Raw genomic sequence first — 20,770 nt, forward strand, 5'->3', positions numbered from 1 at the left:
TGTAGAGTTTCTGCTGAGAATTCTACTGTTAACCTTATGGGAGTTCCCTTGTATGTTATTTGTCATTTTTCCCTTGCTGCTTTCAATAATTTTTCTTTGTCTTTAATTTTTGCCAGTTTGATTACTATGTGTCTTGCTGTGTTTCTCCTTGGGTTTATCCTGTATGGGACTGTCTGTGCTTCCTGCACTTGGGTGGCTATTTCCTTTCCCATGTTAGGGAAGTTGTCGACTATAATCTCTTCAAATATTTTCTCGGGTCCTTTCTCTCTCTCTTCTCCTTCTGGGACCCCTATAATGCGAATGTTGTTGTGTTTAATGTTGTCCCAGAGGTCTCTTAGGCTGTCTTTATTTCTTTTCATTCTTTTTTCTTTATTCTGTTCTGCAGCCGTGAATTCTACCATTCTGTCTTCCAGGTCACATATCCGTTCTTCTGCCTCAGTTATTCTGCTATTGATTCCTTTGAGTGTAGCTTTCATTTCAGTTATTGTATTGTTCATCTCTGTTTGTTTGTTCTTTAATTCTTCTAGGTCTTTGTTAAACATTTCTTACACCATCTCGATCTTTGCCTCCATTCTTTTTCCGAGGTCCTGGATCATCTTCACTATTATTATTCTGAATTCTTTTTCTGGAAGGTTGCCTACCTCTACTTCATTTGGTTGTGTTTCTGGGGTTTTATCTTGTTCCTCATCTGACACATAGCCCTCTGCCTTTTCATCTTGTCTCTCTTTCTGTGGATGTGGTTTCTGTTCCACAGCCTGCAGTATTGTAGTTCTTCCTGCTTCTGTTGTCTGCCTTCTGGTGGATGAAGCTATCTAAGAGGCATGTGCAAGTTTCTTGATGGGGTGGACTGGTGGTGGGTAGAGCTGACTGTTGCTCTGGTGGGCAGAGCTGAGTTAAACTTTAATCTGCTTTTCTGATGATGGGTAGGGCTGGGTTCCCTCCCTTTTGGTTGTTTGGCCTGAGGCAACCCAACACTGGAGACTACCTGGGCTCTTTGATGGGGCTAATGGAAGACTCTGGGGGGGTCACACCAAGGAGTACTTCCCAGAACTTCTGCTGCCTGTGTCCTTGTCCTCACGGTGAGCCACAGCCTCCCCCTGCTTCTGCAGGAGATCCTCCAATGCTAGCAGGTAGGTCTCGTTCAGTCTTTGCTGGGGTCACTACTCCTTCTCCTGTGTTCCGATGTGCACACTACTTTGTGTGTGCCGTCCAAGAGTGGAGTCTCTGTTTCCCCCAGTCCTGTTGAAGTCCTGCATTCAAATCCCACTAGCCTTCAAAGTCTGATTCTCTAGGAATTCCTCCTGCCGTTGCCAGACCCCCAGGTTGGGAAGCCTGATGTGGGGGTCAGAACCTTCACTCCAGTGGGTGGACTTCTGTGGTATAAGTGTTCTCCAGTGTGTGAGTCACCCACCCAGTGGTTATGGGATTTGATTTTACTGTGATTGCGCCCCTCCTACCGTCTCATTGTGGCTTCTCCTTTGTCTTTGGATGTGGAGTATCTTTTCTGGTGAGTTCCAGTGTCTTCCTGTCGATAACCGTCCAGCAGCTGTTTGTGATTCTCGTGTTGTCACAAGAGGGAGTGAGAGCACGTCCTTTTATTCCACCATCTTGGTTCAGGGCCTGCCCTGTGATTTGTCTGAGAGGGGCTGAGAACTTTAGGGAGGCCAAAATGTTATATTTTTATTGGGTGCATTTTGGTAGTTTGTGCTTTTTGAGGAATTAGGCCATTTAATCTAAGTTGTCAAATTTATGTGTATAGAGTTTTTCTTAGTATGTCTTATTATCCTCATAATGTCTGTGGACTTTGTAGTGATAGCCCCCTTTTTATTCCTGATTTTGGTAATTTGGGTCATCTTCTTCTTTATTTTTTGCTTGTTTTCTGGAAATTTGTGAGCGTATTGATTTTTATAGAGAACCAGCTTTTTGTTTCATGAGGTTTCTCTCTTTTTCTGTTTTTATTTCATTGATTTCTGCTCTTTATGTCCTTCTTCTTGCTTGCTCTGTGTTTGTTTTGCTTCTCATTTTCTAGTTTCTTGTGGTGGTAGCTTAGAATTTTGAGATTTTTGCTCTAATGTAACTGTTAAGTGTTTTGTATTTTCTTCAGCACTGCTTTAGCTATACATTTTGATAAATTGTCTTTTCATTTTTTAAAAAATTAATTAATTTTTGGCTGCGTTATGTCTTCGTTGCTGCGTGGGGCTTTCTCTAGTGGTGGCGAGTGGGGTCTACTTTCCATTGTGGTGCGCAGGCTCCTCATTGTGGTGACTTCTCTTTGTTGCAGAGCACGGGCTCTAGGTGTGCGGCCTTCAGTAGTTGTGCCATGCAGGCTCAGTAGTTGCTCCATGGCATGTGGGATCTTCCCGGACTAAGGCTCGAACCCATGTCCCCTGCATTGGCAGGTGGATCCTTAACCACTTCACCATCAGGGAAGTCCCTGTCTTTTCGTTTTTATTCAGTTCTATTTATTTTTTATTTCCCTCAACACTTCCTCTTTGACTCGTGTTATTTAGAAAAGTGTTTGGAGAGTTTCCTATTATGTTTCTGATACTGATTTCTAGTTTGATTCCATTGTTGTCAGAGAATACACTCTGTATGATGAAATTCTTTTAAATTTGTTGGGATTCGTTTTATGGCCCAGGATATAGTCTATCTTAATGAATGTTCCATGGGTACTTGTAAAGAATGTATATTCTGATGTCATTGAATGGCATGTTCTACAAATGTTGATTAGATCCTGTTGGTTGGTAGTGGTAAGTTTTTTTGTATCCTTAATGATTTTCTGTCTGGTAGTTTTATCAGTTGCTGAGAGAGAGGTGTTAAAGTCTCCAACTATAGTTGTGGATTTGTCTATTTTTATCTGTTTTATCAGGTTTTGCTTCATACGTTTTACAGCTCTGTTGTTTGGTGCATATACATTGAGGATTGTTATGTCTTCTTTATGGATTGACTGTTTTATCATAACTTAATGATCCTTTCTGACACTGGTGATTTTCTTTCACTGAAATCTACTTTATCTGATATTAATATAGTCACTCCTGCTTTCTTTTGATTAATATTTGTAGGCCATATCCTTTTCTAGCCTTTTATTTTCAACCTACCTATATTGTTATTTTGAAGTGAATTTCTTGTAGATGGCATAGAGTTAGATTGCTTCGTAAAAATCCGTTCTGCCAATCTCTGTCTTTTAATTGGTATATTTAATTTGATTGGGTTCAGATTCTTGAATCTTTAGGTTTATTCCTTTTGCAAATTTGGGAAGTTTTTAGTTTTTATTTCTTTGAATATTTTTTCATCCCCACATTTTTCTCCTTTCTTTCTAGGATTCCAGTGACACAAATGTTAGACCTTTTATAACTGTGTTATAAAAGGTCCCTGAGGCTCTGTTTATGTTTTTCAGCCTATTTTTTTCTCTGTTATTCAGACTGTGTAATATCTGTTGACATATCTTTAGGCTCGGTGTTTCTTTCCTCTGTTATCTACCTCTGCTATTAAGTCCATCCAATGAGTTATTTTATTTTATTTATTCCTCAAGTCCTGAGGTCCCTAGCCAGTCTGCCTTCTTCTTTCCATCTTTCAGAATCTTCTTATGTTTGTTTTATAATTACATCCAGGGTTTTTAGCTGTCCTTAGTTGCGGGGGGGTTAGGGAGAAATGTGTTCATTGTATCTTGACTGGAACTAGAAGTCTCTGTGTTGAAGTATTTAAAATAAATTCAGAAGTGATAAAAAAAACCGATAAGTCATTTTAATAACAAATAAGTTTCTGCAGAGAGATGGCTGAGGCAATGCACTGTGGGGGAATGGTTGGTGGAGATGTGCCCGGAAGATGTGGTGAGCCTTGGATCTTGTTTTCGTTTGTTTGCATTCCCAGCCTTGGAGGTATCTCAGCTACCGTGATGGCTGACAATTCTAAGGGATGCTTTGGGAGGGAAAGGTATAGAAAACCTCCCTTCTCCTGTGTTTCTCCTTTACTCTCATAATATTACCACACTTACAGAACTTCTGACACCAGCTGTGTGTGCGGTTTCCCCACACCAAGCAGTTCTGCAAAACAGCCGGGTGTCCTACAGTTTAACTCAATTCTGACACTACCTGGAGATAGCATCAGATCCCACAGGTTAAGGGCTCAACCCCACAAGACTGCTCCCCCTACCTCCCTTAAGGTGCCAGTTGCAAGTCCAGTTTGTTACCTTTGTTTCTGACCAACTGGTTTTAAATCGGAGCTTCCCACCACCCCTTCCTCAGGTTCAATTAATTTGCTAGAGCAGCTCACAGAACTCAGGAAAACAGTTAACTTACTGTTTACTGGTTTATTATAAAAGGATGTAATAAAGGATGATCATCCAGATGGAAGAAATGCATAGGGCAGGGTATGTGGGAAGGGGCATGGAGTTTTCATGCCCTCTCCGAGAGCGTCACTCTCCCAGGACCTCTATGTGTTCACCAATCCGGAAGCTCTCTGAACTCTGTCCTTTTGGGATTTTTATGGAGGCTTCCTCATGTAGGCAGGATCGATCATTAACTTCATTTCTAGGCCTTCTCCCTTCTCTGGACAACGGGGAGTGGGGCTGAAAATTCCAAGCTTCTAATCCGGGCTTGGTCTTTCTGGTGACCAGCCCGCATCCAGTAGCCCACTAAAAGTCACCTTATTAGAACAAAAGACACTGCTGTTACTCAGGAAATTCCAGGGGATTTAGAAGCTTTGTGTCAGGAACCAGGGTCAAAGACCAAATATTCAAACAAAAGGTGTTCCTAGTGCTCTTATCACAGGAAATTCCAAGGTTTCAGAAGTTCTGTGCTAGGCACCATGGGCAGTCAACAATATACATTTTCTGTTATTTCACAGGGAGGTCTCTCTTTGAGAGCTTGGGCAGCCAGCTAATGGGCAAAGGGGACAGATTGAAAAGATACATGGGAGAATCCTTCCACATACTCTGATTGCTCACTTTCCTGGTCTTTCACGCAGTATGTAAAATTCAAGGAGAGAAATGCTATGTGGGATTATGAAAAGCTCCCCTCCTCCCCCCTAGATGGATGGCAAAAATGTCAGTTTTTCCTTTTTCTCTCTTGTATTATTCTTACCATTCTTAATTGGCCTTCTGCCCTGGAGACCTTCAACATTTTGGGATTCCATCTGGAGTTGTAGTTTGCTAGTATTTGCCCACCACAGAGACGTTACATGGTAATGAGTTTTCTTGAATGTGTGAAGACTTCCTAAGAAGAAAGCAAATTCTCCGAGCGTGAGGGCCATTTTAGGGGCCGAGGCTCCCAAAGGACTGGGGATCATTGTTTTTTCTCCGTGTTACTGTGACTTTGTCTTTTTGGTGTTCTGGAGGAGTGACACTAATGAGATGCATGATTTATTAGCATAGTTTGTAGCTGGGAAATCTTATGAGCTTGTATAACTTGCTGTCTAGTCATCCCATTCTATTAATTTTTTTTTTTTTTGGTCATGACCCCTAACTCGTTGAGCAGCTTTATTAATTGTTTATAGCTCACTTCTCCACATACCTTATAGAAAATATGGTTAGTGTTTTAACAGTTTGACAGATATGGGGACTATAATATAGTTCTTGTGCCTTTGATTTCATACCAGAATTTAATATTTCTTTTAAAAAATGGATTCTTTTTTAGCTTTAGGAAGAAAGGGAGAAATATGGAATAGACAAAGTACAGAGAGAGAATCTATATATGTTCGATCACGTATATTGCACATATCTTGAATAATCTGGAGCAACTTCTAGAAAGCAGGGAGGTAGAGGTATAGCCCGAGGATGTTACTGAGTTTGGGTTGGCAATTGGGTTGAAGAGATTCAAAGAATCCACCCACGTTAATTAGGTCCCCTTGATGAATTAAGTCATTTTGAGAGGTTTTCTCTTTCCTTGTGCAGAACACCTCCCACCCCCATTATACCCTGGACCTATTTGCAAGGCTTAGATCCTGAGGGCCAGTTAAGAGACTGGATGGTACATGTTAAACAGTACTGTTGTTACCGAGTCCAAGCTTGCTCTGCTTGCCACACGACAGACCAATAAATCGGGAGACGAGGCGTTGAGGCAAGGCATAGCGACTTTATTCGGAAAGTCGGCAGACTGAGAAGATGGCGGACTAGGGTCCCCAAGAAACCATCTTACGGGGTCTTGATGACAGTTTCTTTTATAGAACAGAAGGGGAGGAGGTGAGGAAGTACAGTAAAAAGGCCATTTATCTTGCAAGATAGGACGGGGATGTTCTGCAGCCATCCACAGGTGGGCAGGGTCAGAATGTATCTCTGTGAGCTGAACAAAGACCTTTTAGTTTAACAGGCAGAGGGGCAGGGTTCCCTGTGGCAGGCCATTATGTATGCTTACAGCCATAGACAGTGATTATAATAACAAAAGCAGTGAAAAGCAAAGGTTAAAGTAAAAGAAGCAGATCCAACGTGGAGTCAGAATTGGCTCTTCCCTGTTGCCCTGTTTTTGCTAGGCCTGTTGATGGCGTCCCCACCCTTGTGAGCATCTTCTTTACCTGGGCAGGATGGTAAAGATGTTTAAACAGAGACTTGTTATTTACAGAAAAAAAAAAGTTTTTTAGTGAAAATATTTTATCTTTGAGGAAATGTTGGGGAAAGAGTATTGTCTCTGGAAATTGTGAGCAGTAAAATAATTTAGTTCAAATTATTTTAGAAATAGCAAAGCATCTGTTGAAAGATAAAGAAAACTCTTCCAATAATTGCTAAATGAATCATTAGCCTGAGTTCATCCAGAGAGCAGTGCTGCTTCTGTGCAAAATCCCTACAAATTAGTCATATTTTTTTTTCCTTCCCCTTTGGAGAATTATAGACCATTAAGGTGAGCTTGCTGTCTTTGAATGTGTAGGGAAACATTTCTGGATTCAAGTATCTTATAAAGGTTTTCTCTATTCATAGATAAGTTTTGCTCAGTGTGTTTGGGAATTAGGTATGGTCTCAAAGTAAATAATATGCACAAATGCTGTTTAGGAAACAGATATGCAAAAGTGTTTAGTGTTTCTGTTGTATTGCTTTTTTTTTTTCAAAATGTTGGATATGAAGTAAGGAAAACAGTAAATATATACAGCTCTCCTTGTTTTCCCTATCCAAGGAGAAAATAGCCATGGTAATGAAAAATACAGACCAGTGGATAAGGTAGCTAATTTTTTATTTGGTTTTGAAATCCATAAATTGGTGCACTTATGAATGTGAAACACTCACTGCCTTCATTATCCAGTTCTAGAACACTCCTTGGAGTGATCTACCTGGTGTTTTATTCTCCATTTATTTTTCTCCACTGAATAGACTTATTTCAGAATGATGTTCTTCAAAGTGAATTATTTTCATAATGCTTCTATAATACAGCTAGAGCTGTACTGCAGTCAGAAGAAAAATCCTTTCGAAAGTATGTTGATCAAGGCTCCATTGCAGACAACAGAATCCACCCCAGTTAGTTTAAGCAGAAAGGACTTTATTGCAGGGATTTAAGGAGATTTCAGAATAGTCAAAAGGTCTATAGGGATGGGCACTAAGTAAGGTTCCTGGAGCAATTCCCAGAGCCACCCTGTAAAACGGTGGCTGCTGCCCAGCTCCTGGCTGGAGAATGCAATGCTATGGTGCACTAGTAAAAGCTGCCACACCAGGAAGCTACAGCACCTCTGGACTGACTGGACCCTGGAGCCTCCACCGTGGCTGCTGCAGAATAACAAAAGCCTCTGCCACCATTCTTTCAGAAGTCTCAAAACCCATACATTTTTATGTTCGTTCTTTCACCTTCAGGTCTGTGTATTTTTTCATCAGAAGCTAGGTCCAGAGGGAATATGCTAGCTACAGGGAATTCTGGGAAATGTAGTTTTTTGCCTTCTAACCTCTAATGTATAGGAAGTCAAACGAGAAGTGGTCGGAGGAGTGTTGATTGAGGCAATTGGCAGTATCAGCCACGCAGAGCAGATATTTTATTTTGAGAAGAAGGTTAAGATGGTTGCTTTCCCAAGGCATTTTAGATGTTGCAGCTTCTCTGAATGCAGATGTTCCCCTTTTGTTAATCATGGATTCACTCCTTTCCAGTCCAGTTTCTAGAACCTTTCTGCTTTCCTTTCTTTTGACTGGGTTTGAGGAAATCTTGAGCAGGTCCCCTCTCTACTTCTATCTATCTCCATATCTATGAGTACCTCTATCTGTTTCAGGATATACAGCTTGAAAACTCTCAGATTTATATTTCTGGGGCTATCAGAATAAAATAGAGTTTGTTGTTTGTTTTTTTGTTTGCATATTTACTTAACAAACACACACATAGTACTTAATAAGTACTAGGCACTATTCCAAGTGTTTTCCATATTTTAATTTATTTAAGTCTTATAATTAAACCATGAAATAGACCCTCTATTATGACAGTACTCTATTTTGTCCATCTCTTTAGAGCAAGTAATTGATATAACCAGAGGGTGGGCCTTGAGTTGGTGAAGATAATCTGCAGAGCACAACATACACTAGAAATATTCCATGAGTTTCTGTTCTCTAACTGTGATTATAAAGGCATTCAAGGATAGGTGCCAGGTTCTCCACTTTCTGTATTTCTTATTCCCTTTTCCCAGTAGACTGTGTTTACACTAGGTTCTTAAAAATGATTTGACCCATATGTCATTCAATTTATTCAACAAGCTTTTATTGAGTGTCTAGTATGTGTTGGTTTCTTGGAGGATACAATGCTGAATATACATGTAGTCCCTTTTGGGGCAGGGGGAGAGGTCACAGTTTAGTGGAGAGGCAGCTCAGTAACCTACAATTAAAGTACAATGTGGTAAATTGCCATGATATGGGTAACCGTCGTACATGGAGGGAAAATAGACAAGGGACAATCTGTCTGGACTATAAATGGATGGATTAGGTAAAGCTTCCTGGGAGAGGGCTTGCCTGACCTGAGGCCTGAAAGGTAGGTCATCATCCTGATGTTTGAGGGACAGGTTTCTCCAAGTAAAGGGAGCAAAGGGTGGGAAGTTTCGGCCATATGAACGCAGCACGTTTGGGTGGTCAGCACGGCCATGTTGCAGAACTGGGGAGAAAAGTTGGGTAGGATGATGAAGGCTGGGCAGGGCCAGATAGGAAGAGCTGCATGCGTCTTGCTGAGAATGTTTCTCTGGTATGCTAAGGGGGAAACCTGAAGAATATTAAGTGGGAGAGTGACTTGATCAGGTGTGATCCTAAAAATGTTACTTTGGTGCTGTGAAGAGGGAACAGAATGGGGGGCACAAGACCAATTGTGCAGAGAATAGTCCCCACCTTTGAAGTATGTCCAGTGCAGAGTACCGGGAGGAAAAGGATGTGCAGTTGCTCCGAGTTTTTCCTGGATAACCAAGGGGAATGGGTGTGCTGCAGCTGAGGCTTCTGTGGCCTTCGTAGAATCTGCTTCATCTGTAGATATAGACTTCAGAGCTGATAGTAAATTACCTAAAAATGCCATCCATACGTGTAATAAAACAATGTTCCTGACCTACTCTCACTAGGAGACAAGTGGTGGGTCTAGGAGAAATGGTAATCCCTTAGAAGAGGGGCCTGCAAACCAGGGCCTTTGGACCAAATTTGGCCCTCCACCTGTTTTTGTGGGTACAGTTTTTTTGGAGCACAACTGCCCCCATTTGTTTATGTCTTACTGTGACTGCCTTCGGGCTACACCATCAGAGTTGAGTAGTTGCCACAGAGACTCTATGGCTCACACAGCTGAAAATATTTACCATCTAGCCCTTTATTAAAGTTTGCTAGCCCTTGTTTCAGTGTGATTATTTTGATAGCAATACGCAGGATGGATTTGGAGGGATGAGTTCAATTTTAGAGGCATGAACATTTTTTAACTTTAGACTTTGCACTTCACCAATGAATCCCTTTAGCTTTTATGATCACTTTAAACTCTAATTATATAAATGCCATTTGCAGCAACATGGATGGACCTAGAGGTTATCATACTAAGTGAAGTAAGTCAGACAAAGACAAATATCATATGCTATCACTTATATGTGGAATCTAAAATATGACACAAATGAACTTATCTACAAAACAGAAACAGACTCACAGACATAAAGAACAGACTTGTGGTTGCCAGAGAGGTGGGAGGGAAGGATGGACTGGGAGTTTGGGATTGGCAGGTGCAAACTATTACATATAGAATGGATAAACAACAAAGTCCTCCTGTATAGCACAGGAACTATATTCAATATCCTGTGATAAACCATAATGGGAAAGAATATGAAAAAGAATATATATATAAAGAATAAAAGAATATATATATAATAAATATATATAATAATAAATAAATAAATATATAAATAAAATAAAAATAAAATATAAAAGAATATATATATGTGTGTATGTATATATACACATAGATATATGTATAACTGAGTCACTTTGCTATACGGCAGAGATTAACATTGTAAATCAACTATACTTCAATAAAATAAATTTAAAAAAATTCTAATTATATAAAGGAGGACTGACCAGCCTGAGGTCACATAAGGGTAGGTGACAGAACTGAGACTCAAGCCTGGCGCTCCTGAACGTGAACACAGTCCAGTCTCTGCCACACACAGCACACCACTGGCTCCATCAGCCACTTCGAGAATAAGGTCACTTTCCCTGCATCGTGATAGACACAAATTCGAGGTGAGAATAGTATCTCCGGGAAACAGGCAGGTCTTCCTCTGAGGCCACCCATTACAATCACTTTCCTCTGTGTTCTTGGTGTCCTTTACTGGGAGGGATGTTAAAGCCCACGATCTCCTCATTAGTGATGTTAATTCCCTCTGTTAACTCTGTGGGAATCTCCACCCGTGCTCCCTTCAAGGCCCCAGAAGAGTGTAGAAATGAAGGTCAGATTTAACTCTGTTGAATCAATGGAAGTAGCTGAACATTCCAGTTAGGCTGTAGCTCTTCCTGAACCCTGAGGAATTGAATTTTACGATTCTAAGGTCCTGAACCCTCCTTCTGGTGGGTACTGAGCCAAGACTGTCTGCACCCGGGAGATTTCTATCACGTTCTTTCAGTTCCTGATCGCGTTTATGGATGGTAATCAATTTGCTGGTCAGAGCAGATTTCATCATTAAGTAAATAGCCATTTTAGCCTTTGTATCGATCTTAACAAAACAATAATTCTTTCAAACGAACCGAAAGAATTATTGAATTTAAAAAATTCAGATGCAAAATCCTGCAGACTGACAGGATTAACTTTTCAGGGAGCACTTTATGTAATAAGATATATCCCAAAGCCAATTTTTACCCCCTTATTTCCAGCCATTGCTGACGTTTGCCCCCAGGATGAAATTGGAATGTTAAAACAGCAGATTCCTCAAGTGTCTGCCCAAGGAGGTAAGCAGGCTCAGAGCAGCGAGAGGCCTTGTTGAAAGAGCTGAGTTCTCTGTGATGCTAGTAGAACTCCCCGTGGGCAGAGGGTTAGCTTAGGAAGCCTTTTTTTTTTTTTTTTGGCCTTAAAAACTCAAACTTGGAATGTAAAATGGTGTAGCCACTGTGGAAAACAGTTTGCGGGTTGCTCAAAACATTACACATAGATCGTGATATGACCCAACAGTACTACTCCTAGGTGTAGACCTAAAAGAATTGAAAATGGGTATTTTAAAAAACACTTGTACGCAGATATTTATAGCATTAGTCACAGTAGACGAAAGGGGGAAACAGCTGAAATATCCATTAATGGTTGAATAGATAAACAAAATGTGGTATATCCCTATAACGGGATGTGATCCAGCCATAACAAAGAATGGCGTACTCGTACGTGTTACGATGTGGATCGACCTTAGCAACGTTATGCTGAGTAAAAGAAGCCAAGTCGCACATTGCAGGACTCCATTTATATGAAATACCCAGCGTAGCTAAATCCATAGAGATAGAAAGCAGGTTCATGATTGTCAGAGCCTGGGGGAGGAGGGTGGAATGGGGAGTGACCAGTTAATGGGTACAGAGCTTCCTTTTGGGGTGATGGAAATGTTTGGAACTAGATAGAGGTGGTGGTTACACAACCCTGGAAGTGTAGATGCCACTGAGTTGAATTTAATGTGATGAATTCTATGCTATGTGAATTTACCTTAAACCAACAGCAGCAAAACAAGAAATTCCCCCAAACTCAAGCTTTTTCAGAATCCCTAAGTTGTGGAGTTTCGGTTCTGTTAAATCTTGGCAAATACCCTTCTAATAATATGTGAGTTAAAGTTTCAGCTACTGGTAAGAGCAGTGATTTATTGGAAAGTAGGCAAGGTCTTGGGAGAGTCTGGGTTAAAAAAACAGTGGTGGACTTGGTATAACTGATTTTATCTGTGGGATGACTTTCTCAGCCTCCCTTGGGGTGTCTTGGTAGGTGCCTTGGGGTTGTACTTGGTACCAGATGCTTTAACAACATTTGAGTCCAGTGGCCTGGCCATATTAGCCATGGGATTATCTTCAGCCAATGTTAATTCAACATGGTCTGAGGAATGCAGGAAAAAAAAGCAGAGAAGGAGAGTTTTGGCCATTCCCCTGTGATAACACTGCAGGACTCCAGCTAAGAGGCCAGAAGTGAGGGTGCTGTCATCTGGTGAGCTTCAGGGCTGATGGGAATTCATGGCTAGAATAAGGAAAAATTTACTCAGTGGTGAGTTGGCAACATAAGATCTTCATTTGCCAGGAGTTTTTCCTTTTAACTTTCTGCCCTTGAAGTACTAGATGATTTTGAGAGATTTGAACCACCAGATATGAGTACACATGTTAAAAAGAAAAAAAAAAAAAAAGGTCATTTGGCAACATTAGGAAATCATTTAAAATTCAAAATACTAAAAAGTAAACCTTTAGCACACCCATGTTCGTAACAGCATTATTCACAACAGCCAAGAAGTGGAAGCAACCCAAATGTCCATTGACAGATGAATGGATAAGTAAAATGTGGGGTATCCATACAGTGGTGGAATATTATTCAGCCTCAAAAAGGAGGGGAATTCTGCAGTATGCTGCAGCCTGGATGAACCTTGAGGACATTGTGTCAGGTGGAACAAGCCAGACACAAAAGGACAAATGCCGTATGATTCCACTTACATGAGGTACCCAGAGTAGTCAAATCCATAGAGACAGAAGTAGAATGGTGGTTGTCAGGGGCGGGGGTGAGGTATGAACGGGGAGTTACTGTCTAACGGGTACAGAATTTCAGTTTTAGAAAACAAAGAGCTCTGGAGGTGGATGGTGGTGATGGTTGTATAACAGCTTGAATGTACTTCATGCCACTAAGCTGCACACTTAAAAAGGGTTAAGGTGGTAAATTTTATGTTACATATATTTTACTACGTGAGGCACAGACTCTGCAGCCTGAGGACCTGGGGCTTTAAAGTCGAGCTCTGTCATATATTAGCTGTGGGACCTTGGATGTGGTATTTAACCTTTCTGAAGATAGTTTTGTTTTTCTTATCTTGCTATAGGCAGAATCATAGCACATAGTCAGTCTGTATGCTGTAGTTTCTTCCCAATCTGGGGAAGAGGCTGGATGACTGGGGAACTTGCTGGAGCAGAACAGGCTGACAGTGTGGATGTGGAACTTGGAGGCCTGGGTTGGTGACATGGGAGTGTGAGGGGGGAATCTCTCCCCCCTACCCCCCGAATGATGGGCACTCAGTCAGGACGCTGTCTGTAGGCGGGTGACTAGCTGTTCTCTTAGTATTTCTTTCCTTTAGTATTTTTTCCTTTAGGAAAAAAATAACTTTTTTTTCCACCCTTTGAAAGCAATCTGCCCTTCTTCTTACATACAGGAAGGCTCAGGGCCAGATAGTGAAGTGACTTGTCCAAGTTTACACAGGGGGAGAGATGTGACGAGAACTTAGGTCACCCGATTTTACTTCCCCACCATTTTAAAGGCCTACTGATTGTTGGGTAATCATGATAGAAATGTGCGGTTAAGTCAAGGTTGTTGCTCTCAGGAACTTACTATTTTTTCCCTCTAGAGAGAAAATACATGAAATAGCTAGAGTGAAAAGTGCTATACTGAATATGCTGTAGTAAAATGTGCTATCGTAAAAGTGCTAGCATTGAGTTGTGAATTGACAGGGAAAGGGTTGCAATGAGGGCCACCTGGAAGGGTGGAGAAGGCTTCACACTGGAGCTGACATGTCTGTGGATACGGGGCATTAACGAGGCATCCCCAGGGTTGGAAACAATTTGGTCGGATAGTGGGGTGTGTGTATGTGTCTGGGAGTGGTGGGGGAATCCAGGTAGAGCATCAGCACAAGTAGAAACAGCTTGGAAAAGGGCTTCCTCTTTGGTATCAGACAGGACTGGGTTTGAAACCCAGCTCTGCCGCCTCTAGTTTTGCCTGCTCTGACCTCCAGTTAACTCATCTGTAACACGGATTAAAAAAAAGGAAAGGTCTCAGTTGTATCTCTAGTATATGTAGATGAATGACACCACTGTTACCTGTCTTTCTTTGCAGTGGTTTTCAGAGTCCGGGGTGTTAGTGTTGGTACCGTGACCTCCTCCAGGGTGAGGAATTCTACATTTCTTCCCCCCGTACCTAGTGTAGAACTCTGCTCTCTATGGGAAAAGAGGCCCAGATCCTTTTCCTTGTTAAGAGTAGGAGAAATAACGTTTCACCAGGAAGTTAGAGTCAGTATTTAAGAGACCAAGAATCATCATGTCCTTAGAGTTCTCTGTTCTTGCCTCATTGCACACTGAAAACCTCAGAATGAATAACCATGCTTAACTCACTCAGTTTATTACAGGATGATGGTTGCTCTGTTTGTGAATATTAGGTGGTCAGCTTTAGTGTGTCCCTGCCTGGGAATGGCGGGGGGTGGTGTGAGCTGTTAAGGGTTCGCTGGGCTTATGACCAATGTAGGGAATCATGATTGATCATGTCAATCTCTACTACTTGAAATGTGGTCCCCAGGCCAGCAGCATGGCATCCCCTGAGAGCTTGGATGAAAGACAGAATCCCAGGCCCTATCCCAGACTTCTTGGATCAGAATCTGCATTTTAGCAAAATCTGTAGGTGATTTGTGTGTCCACTGAGGTTTGAGAAGCGCTGATGTAGAAGATGGGTTGTGAATCTTGGAGTTCAGGCTCCCCTTTCTCCACGGGGGAGCCTTCCTGGTTCTGGCCAGCTAGAATTTATCCCCGGTTTATATTTGACTTCCTTACAGAACCAAAGAAGAGGCTTCTAATTGACTAAGAATTACAGGATCAAGAAAGAAAATGGGGAGGGAACAGAACATGAAAAAGTTGTTCTTGATTTGAGACTTTAAGATTTACCTTGAAATGAGTGAGCTCAGGGTCTATAAGGCTTTTGCTTATGGAATCAGGCAAGTCGACATTTTTCTTCCCCAAATCAGTAACTGCTACTTATTGGCCATCTTCTATTCATTAATTCAGCTCTTCTGTCCGGTTATTTCCTTTAGGTAAATATTTTAAATGGAGAAGAATAGACATAAGAAAAATGTTTTTATTTCCTTTAAATGGCTCTTTTCTGAAATAATGAGTGATGAGAGACTGTGTAGTTTTGATGAGATTTTTTAAAAAAATTTATTTATTTAATTTATTTATATTTGGCTGCGTTGGGTCTTCATTGCTGCGCGTGGGCTTTCTCTAGTTGTGGCGAGCGGGGACTCCGCTTCGTTGAGGTGCACGGGCTTCTCATTGCGGTGGCTTCTCTTGTTGCAGAGCACAGGCTCTAGGCTTGTGGGCTTCAGTAGTTGTGACACGCGGGCTCAGTAGTTGTCGATCATGGGGTCTAGAGCGCAGGCTCAGTAGTTGTGGCGCACGGGCTTAGTTGCTCCGCGGCATGTGGGATCTTCCCGGACCAGGGCTCGAACCTGTGTCCCCTGCATTGGCAGGTGGACTCCTAACCACTGCACCACCAGGGAAGCCCTGTTGATGGGATTTTACCAGCACAGGGTTTTCAGTAGTTTTGGGCCTTAGGATGAAGCATAAAGGTTTTTTGGTTTCTTGAATGTTATGAGATATTATTTCATTTTTACCCCCTAGAAATTAAACTTGGACAAGTTTTGAAACATAGGTATAAGTCTGTGGTGATGAATTCTAATGTAATTCTGAATGTTCAAAAACATTATCTATATTTAAAAAGCTAAAATGTTGGGATTTTTATTTTGAGGGGGCTAAAAAAATTCCATCTTGGTTTTTAGCGTCTGCATCCATGTTACAAAGTGGCATTTTACTAGCATGGCCTCATCACATGACCTTTGCGCCTTTAATCAGTTGATTGACTCTCCACTAATTTGACATTTTTAAGATGGGGAAGTGAGCTCTGGAACAGGGATAAAGCCAGGTTGACGATTTGAGTTCTTTGCTCTGCTGCTGCCTGGGTGTGCAGCGTGGGCACGTCCTGGGCTCTGACGTAGTCAGTCTTTGAATGGAAGGAATTGGACTAGATCTATGATTTTCATGGGATGGGGTCTCTATGAGCAGGTTGTGTGTGTATCAGGATCTTGGTTGTGGGGAAAACGTGTTGTTTGAGAAGCACAGTACTGCTGTCTTTCTTCATTTGGAAAATAGAAAAACTTTTTTTTTTTTAAACAAGAGGCAACATGTAAAGTGTGATACAATCTTAGCTGGTTAACACAGGATGGAAAGCACATGGGACTAGCAGTTAGTGGCAAGTAACAATTTTTAGTGAGTACTGTGTGCCGGGTACTGTTTTAAAATTTTGATATGCATGTATTTTCAGTTAAACCTCACAAATTCCTAGAAAATCAGTCCTGTTATCATATGAGCAGACAGTGGAAAGGTGAAGTATCTCACTCAAGGTCATCACAGCCAGTATGTAGATAGATCTGGGATCCAAACCCAAGATGAATCGGCAGCCTTAGCTGCTACATACATTTGCTACCTCTACATCCATAGTCTGATATGAATCAAGGTCACTTCAATCTGTATTTTACCTTCTGAAAAAAAGTTTTGTACTATGTGTAACTTGTATGAAATTGCCCCTCAATCCTCAGGTGCAAAAAAAAAAAAAAAAAAAAAAGAAAAGAAAAAAATCGAAAATAATCCTATTTTTCTTTAAACCCAATTAAAAATTTGACTCAAAGTTTCACTTGTAGAGACTGATGAGATGTTCGGTATCGATAGATCAGTAGTCAGTGGGGGATTCCTTCGTCACCCACACGATTTGGCTAGAAAATTCTGAGGGCCTCAAATCTGCACTCCATCCTGGTGGTGCCGAGATGCTCATGGGCCAAGCCCACATTCTCCGTTTGAGAGTGGCCAATCACTGTGCTTATTCCCTCCATGCTCAGCTTGGCTGCCATGATCTCCCCGGAGCTCCTGAGGCCGAGGCTTTTAGGTGTGAGCCCCCAGGTGTCCATGGGTCCAATCTTTCCAGAGGTTTTTCACCTGCCCCTGTCAGGGAGCCATATAGACACAGAGCCTGGTACAGACGCAGACAAAGGGCACTGATGGACATAGCTTCCCAAGGTGAAGGGAAGTATATCTTTCATTCTTTCCTTGTCATCTTATAGGGAATTAGTTAATTTCTCTATCAAATTATCCTCCTGCCTGTAAGTGACAGCAAGATTTAACATGACTGACCTTACACAATTTTATTAGTGTCCAGTGTACATTTCTCTTGCTGGTGAAAGCATCTAGGTGATGAAACTGAGATAACCTAAGTTGTTATTTGTACTATCTATGTGACGCTGGGTAAATGAACTGAACTCTTTAAGTCTCTGTTTCATATTTTATGACGTGGGGTCAATAATAGTTTCTGTCCCATAGAGGGTCCAGAGGTTGGGGAATCAGCTTTAACAGAGACACTCAGTGGGGGAACGGCAATGAAACCAGCTAAGCTGGAGGGGAGGGTATAAGTAGGTGCGGTGTGTGGTGGGGTAGATGCTGGAAATGTTGTGTAAATGCCGTTGTATAGCATTTGGACTCACACTGGCCTTCTTCTTGCAATTGTTTTATTAACTGGAGTTTGTGTTCTGCCTCAAACACGTACCAAGATCCCTCTGATAAACTGCTGTTTTGGCCGATTTAGGACCCAACTGACTTTGAGTGGAGCTTCTGGATGGAGTGGGGCAAGCAGCGGCTGGTGTGGCTTCTCCTTGGCCACATGGGTGTGTCTCAAGTAGCCAACCTGCTTGCAAGGAAGGTACGGTTATGTGCATCATTTCCGTTTAAGCTTCTTTCTCCTTTGCTTTTTGTGAAGAAAGAGACCTGAGCTAGCGAATCAGGAGACATGGATATTAGCCTTGGAAGACTGGAAAAGATGGGAAAGAATTGTTACTGGTCAATAGGATAAATTATCAGATAAAAAGATAAAAATAAAAGATAAAGATAAGATAAATTGTTAATGATGTTGATAAGATAAAAATGTCATACATGCTTATCCTGTGCTTACTTCCTCCAAGTCGTTTTTCAAACCAATGAATATGAAGGTTTTAGACTAAAACTAAACTTCAGATGGTATTCTTTAAGACCATTCTTAATCAAATGATCCTATAAAAACCCCCTGTTGAGAATATATGTGATTTCAGTTCAGAAGAAAGAGAATGATTTCATTAAGAAGTGGGAATGATTTTCATGTCAAGTAATTTATGCTACAGTAGCTGTTATAGATCAGAATTCTAGTATTTTGCTCTTTCCTTGGCCTGGTTTCGAGAACAAGAGATTCTTCCAAGAAGATGTTTGAAAAGTGCTTTTGCAAGAGCTGGGATTGAGAACCTCTTTATATTGTAGCTAATACGGGGCCTGAGATAGTGCCAGGAGGATCTTTCTCTAGTGTAGGGGCCAGGCTTTGTCCAGCATCCTCTCATATATGCATCTTGCCTTTGTGGTTTCCTAATCTGAAAAGAAATGAGTCTGTGCTTGGAATTCTACCCAGTAAAAACAAAGCACAGCCAAAAATGGACTTGGAAGTCAACCCAGGAGAAATGTTTGATTCTTAGAGGTTCACGGAGGTGAAGAAACTGAAGGGACAGAAGGAGCAGGAGCCTCTGGGCTCAAGAGACCTGGACGTGAACTGAGAAAACAGTGCCATGTGCTTAGAGATGTCACCGGACTTGGGCTATTTTTCAGCTCTTTCCTGAAAATTGGTACTTTCTGGGCCTGCTTCTCATCCTGGAATACAGAAAATCCCAGTAGCACACCAACTTTCTTTGTTTTAAATATGATAATGATTACTTTTTTGTACTCAAGTGGTTTCCATCTTCTAAAGTAGCAAAAAATTAAAAATTTTAGATGCTGTCAGATCTGAATATATTTTAAAATTTCATACAACTTTCTTTTTTTCAGTTTTATTGAGATGTAATTGACATATGGCACTGTATAAGTAAGGTATACAGCATGATGACTTAACATACACATATTGTGAAATGATTACCACAATAAGCTTAGTTAATATCCATTGTCTAATATAGATACAAAGAAAAAATGAGAAAAAAGAAAAGAATGTGTTTTCCTTGTCATGAGAACTTTTAGGATCTATTCTATTCTCTTAGCGGCTTTCAAATATACCATACAGCAGTGTTAACCATAGTCATCATGTTGTACATTATATTCTTAGTACTTATTTTTCTTATAACTGGAAGTTTGTACCTTTTGATCACCTTCATTCAATTTTATATAACCTTCTGAGCAAACATAATAATAAGTAATCCATTGTTTTTTGTATTCCTAAACTAGTTATGAACATATCCACCTCAGCCTTCATTAATGTGTTTCTTTTCTTCCACAAATTTGTTTGGTATTTGCTAAGACATCAATGTTTCTAGAAATTTAACATTTTTGTTTCTAACACAAAGTTTATCTGCCCCTAGATAAATGACTTACTGCCCCTAGGTCTTAGTTTTCCCATCTGTAAAATAAATAGCTTAATACTTGTGTTTTCTATCTCTGTGGCGGGGCAGGGGGGAAGATGAACTATTTTGAGGAGTATGTGAAATTCAGCCCGTCTCACTACTGCTGCTGTGGGAAAGGGTCAGCTGTCGTGGAGTGGAAGAGTGCTGGATGATGGATTAGGTCCTGGGCTTTCTCATTTGTTAGCTTTCTGACCTTAGAAAGGCTTTTCACCACTGAATCTTAATTTATCATTTTCTGTAAAGTAGGGTTGATGAGATAGTATTATTCTTTTTCTTTTCCTCCTTTTAAAACATGGTGGGCTTCTCACTATTCACAATAGCCAAAACATGGAAGCAACCTAAATGTCCATCGACAGATGAATGGATAAAGAAGATGTGGCACATATATACTGTGGAATACTACTCAGCCATAAAAAATGAAATAATATCATTTGCAGCAACATGGATGGACCTAGAGATTATCATACTAAGTGAAGTAGGTCAGAAAGACAAATACCATATGCTGTCACTTATGTGTGGAATCTAAAATATGACACGAATGAACTTATCTATGAAACAGAAACAGACTCACAGACATAGAGAACAGACTTGTGGTTGCCAAGGGGGAGACAGGTGGGGGAGGGATGGATTGGGAGTTTGGGATTAGCAGATGCAAACTATTATATATAGAATGGATAAACAACAAAGTCCTAACTATATTCAGTATCCTGTGATAAACCATAATGGAAAAGAGTATGAAAAAGAATGTATATATATGTATAACTGAATCAATTTGCTGTACAGCAGGAATTAACACAACATTATAAATCAACTGTACTTCAATAAAATACATTTAAAAAAAAGGGTGGGCTTCATTTGTTAGAAATTTCATTAAAAAGTAAGGATGAAACATGGAAAAGGTAGGACAAAGAGGAAGCACCAAAGAAATGGCAGAAATAAATGCAAA

At 40.8% G+C, this 20,770-nt stretch overlaps 1 protein-coding gene across 1 annotated transcript in view; it reads left to right on the forward strand.

The window, feature by feature from the left end:
• HHAT (hedgehog acyltransferase) overlaps positions 1 to 20,770 on the forward strand; it is a 364,318-nt gene that overhangs the window by 45,114 nt on the left and 298,434 nt on the right. The window contains exon 4 of the mRNA XM_027082906.1: positions 18,003 to 18,116. Coding sequence (XP_026938707.1) covers positions 18,003 to 18,116 — 114 coding nt within the window. The remainder of the gene's footprint in view (positions 1 to 18,002; positions 18,117 to 20,770) is intronic.

Source organism: Aethalodelphis obliquidens, unplaced genomic scaffold, assembly GCF_003676395.1.
Source record: "Aethalodelphis obliquidens isolate GAN/ISIS:26980383/991018 unplaced genomic scaffold, ASM367639v1 scaffold48, whole genome shotgun sequence".
NCBI lineage: Eukaryota > Metazoa > Chordata > Mammalia > Artiodactyla > Delphinidae > Aethalodelphis > Aethalodelphis obliquidens.